General features: G+C 35.0%; 1 protein-coding gene across 1 annotated transcript; it reads left to right on the plus strand.

Annotated features, from left to right (window-relative positions):
- The first annotated feature begins 794 nt into the window (after window positions 1–794).
- On the plus strand, window positions 795–1301 carry LOC141714254 (uncharacterized). Its single transcript, XM_074517785.1, has one exon. The coding sequence runs from the start codon at window positions 795–797 to the stop codon at window positions 1299–1301; it is 507 nt and encodes a 168-aa protein (XP_074373886.1).
- The last annotated feature ends 1779 nt before the right edge of the window (window positions 1302–3080 follow it).

A 3080-nucleotide genomic window follows, 5' to 3' on the forward strand; every position in this document is an offset into this window, starting at 1 on the left:
ACGAAGTGATAATTGGGATAGTTTAATAAAAAGCTCCCGTTTATCGAAAATACGGGTTTTATTGATTTACCGAAATGAATATTGTATCGAAAATATTGCGCCGGGACCCGCGCAGAACAAACCGTACGCCAGATCGAAAAAGTCGAAACATGGAATATGCTCGGAATATTACAATTAGGTTAGGAAGGAGTTCTCGGAAGAGTTTCGGGTTCCAAAAACGTAACAACGGATGAAGTCGATTGGTTCCCGTTTTTATAAAATAGATTTTAAATACTCGGAAAAATATTTTATAAATTTCATATGATCCTTATAAATCCATAAATCAACATAAAAATAATTAGGAAGATATGACAATTATCTATGTTTTATTTTGGACATATAAAAATTAAAATACTTAATTAATAATATTTTTGAATATCCAAATACAGGTAACATTTAACAATTAACTCACAGAATAGATACTGAACACATACAATAATTATTTAATAGAAAAATAATTACACGATATATCCCGGATATTACAATACCGACCAAAAAATGGACACTATATTACGACACAAATGGTTATCGTTTCGGTCAAACTACCACAAACATCATTGAAGGGTTCAATGGCAACATATGACGGGCTCGTTTCCTCCCAGTTACTGCAATGATGGAGTATCTATTCTACAAGACTGTAAGAATTCTGGACACACATCAAAATATAATTGAGGACAACATGCAAAGGGGGGAAGAATTGTGTTTCACGTTCATCAGCTATGCTTTCTAAGATTGAGACCAAGGCTACCGCACACATGGTAACAACTTATAATTGTATGCAAGCGATGTTCAGTGTACGTACACATCAGTACATGCACAAAGGTGGGGTAAATGGAGGAAATACGCAGGTTATTAAGCTAAGAGAGCGTAGCTGCACCTGCGAAAAATGGGCAACACATCATATGCCGTGCTCTCATGCAGTTGCAGGGTGTATGAAAAATAGCATTCAGTGGAAGCATCTCATTGAACCTTGCCACTACAACCAAGAACAACAAAAGTTGTATTTTCCATTAATATATCCACTACAACCAATTGAATATTGGAATTATCAATTACCCCTCAAATGGAAAATATATGGTAAGTTGGTGGCCGATGAGTCCCTCAAGAGGAAGAAGAAGAAATGCGGTGAAAAGGGGCAATCCGTGAGAATAAGAACGGAGATGGATGCTTCACATACGTCCAACAAATGTAGCGCCTGCCATCAAGAAGGTCACACAAAACGGAGCAAGAAATGTCCACTGCACCCGCCTACACAAATCTGATGTTGTTATTTTCACTATCATATTAACTTAATTTTCATGTCAACTCATAAGGTGGATGTACACAAAAGTAAGGTTACAAAGTCTTAAATTATTGCAAATTCAATTTTAAGAACCCTTACAATAACATAAAATCATAACTTACTAACATCCCTTATAACATTTTGTGAAATTGCACTAAACAACACGACTTATACAAAAAAACTACAATAATCCGGGTTCTCATTAAGGATAATCTCAATCAACAAGAAATTAAATGAATTCTTTATTTACGGGAATACAATGTTCTTCACTTTTATAAAAAGTAACAAAATAAACTCGACTTGTCAACTTTTGAAAAGTAATATCGACTTGTCAAATGAATGCATAGAACATGCGATGTCCTAATCTTCTCACAAATATGAAAAGTTAAAATAAGTACTGTGTGTACTTAAAGTAACTGCATATTTCATAAATTCACAGGAGAACTCACATGCAATTTTTTAAAATGATTTGACAACTCAACTTTTGTTCTCAAATAAACGACACAAATGAATACTTTCATCTTCAAATTTATTGCCCCAATAACATCAATTATTTTCACATTCCTAACTGCACATCTCATATAACAGGCTATAACAATGCAAAACTATGCCTATAAATAGCTGCAAAACTTTAAGTCATCAACTAAATTACCTCCTCCCCCTTTCTAGTATTACATTTTCTAAATTTTGAGACTGCTACACTCAAGTCATGGACAAGGGCAAGAGACATGCATACTCTGATTTTCATAATAACGAGGAAGTTAATTGGTATAAATGGACCGAATCTCAGGCATCCACTGAAGCTCAACGAGCAGAAATCTGTCTTGTGAAATAATTTGTTAGAAGAATGAAAGGTATAAGGGCCGCACAAGGGTATCCAGTCCGTGACAATGAACAGTTTGTTGGCTATTGAAGAAGTGCACTTGAAGTTTATGAAATCAACGATCGAGTATGAAGAAAACATTAATATGAGTTTTAACGCTGGTCACATTTCAAAGGAGGAATATGACTATGAGTTAAAGCAAATATGTCGATACTACCACTTCACGGAGGACGAGCTTGAGATGAGGAAAAAGGAATACGAGGATGCTGTCGCAAGGTGTAGGGCTGAAAAGATACGTGAAGAACACCATCAATGGGATAAAAAATAGACGAAATATATTGTCAAACTTGGGGATTTTTCTCAAGGCCACGATGATGCTGGTATGGCTACAACCATATGTCATGGCACTCAGGGCCCCCACCCATGCCCATCGCGTGATACTCGGTCGAGTAGGTACGCCTTGACCCACGTAGATGAGGAGGTGTTAGGTCCCAATTTGTTTGTAGAAGGGGGGGTTGAATGCAAACAATACCGTTTAATCGAATAAAATGCGGAATAAAATTGTGAAACAAAATTCAAGTTAAATAAAACTTTTATTAAACTTGAAAGGTGTTACAACTACGGTATCGGTTACAAGGGATTAATCTCAAATCAATTATTACAAATCTAGAATAAATTCGACATAAACTTTTTCTATTTTTGTAATTAAAAGATCAAATGCTAAATGCGATTTGAGATTAAGTTCTAGGGATTTTAATCCGCTAGATTGATACACAAGAACAAGATAAGTATTTCTAGTTGATTGGATTTAACTTTACAATCTAGAAATTGATCTTGAAGTTGCAGATGAGATGAAATATTTTTCTGCTCCTTTTTCTTTTGTTCTTGAGTTTGTGTTCTGTTTGATTAAAAATGAAATAACAGACTTCTGCTCCT

This window comes from Apium graveolens, chromosome 3, assembly GCF_009905375.1.
Source record: "Apium graveolens cultivar Ventura chromosome 3, ASM990537v1, whole genome shotgun sequence".
Classification (NCBI taxonomy): Eukaryota; Viridiplantae; Streptophyta; class Magnoliopsida; order Apiales; family Apiaceae; genus Apium; species Apium graveolens.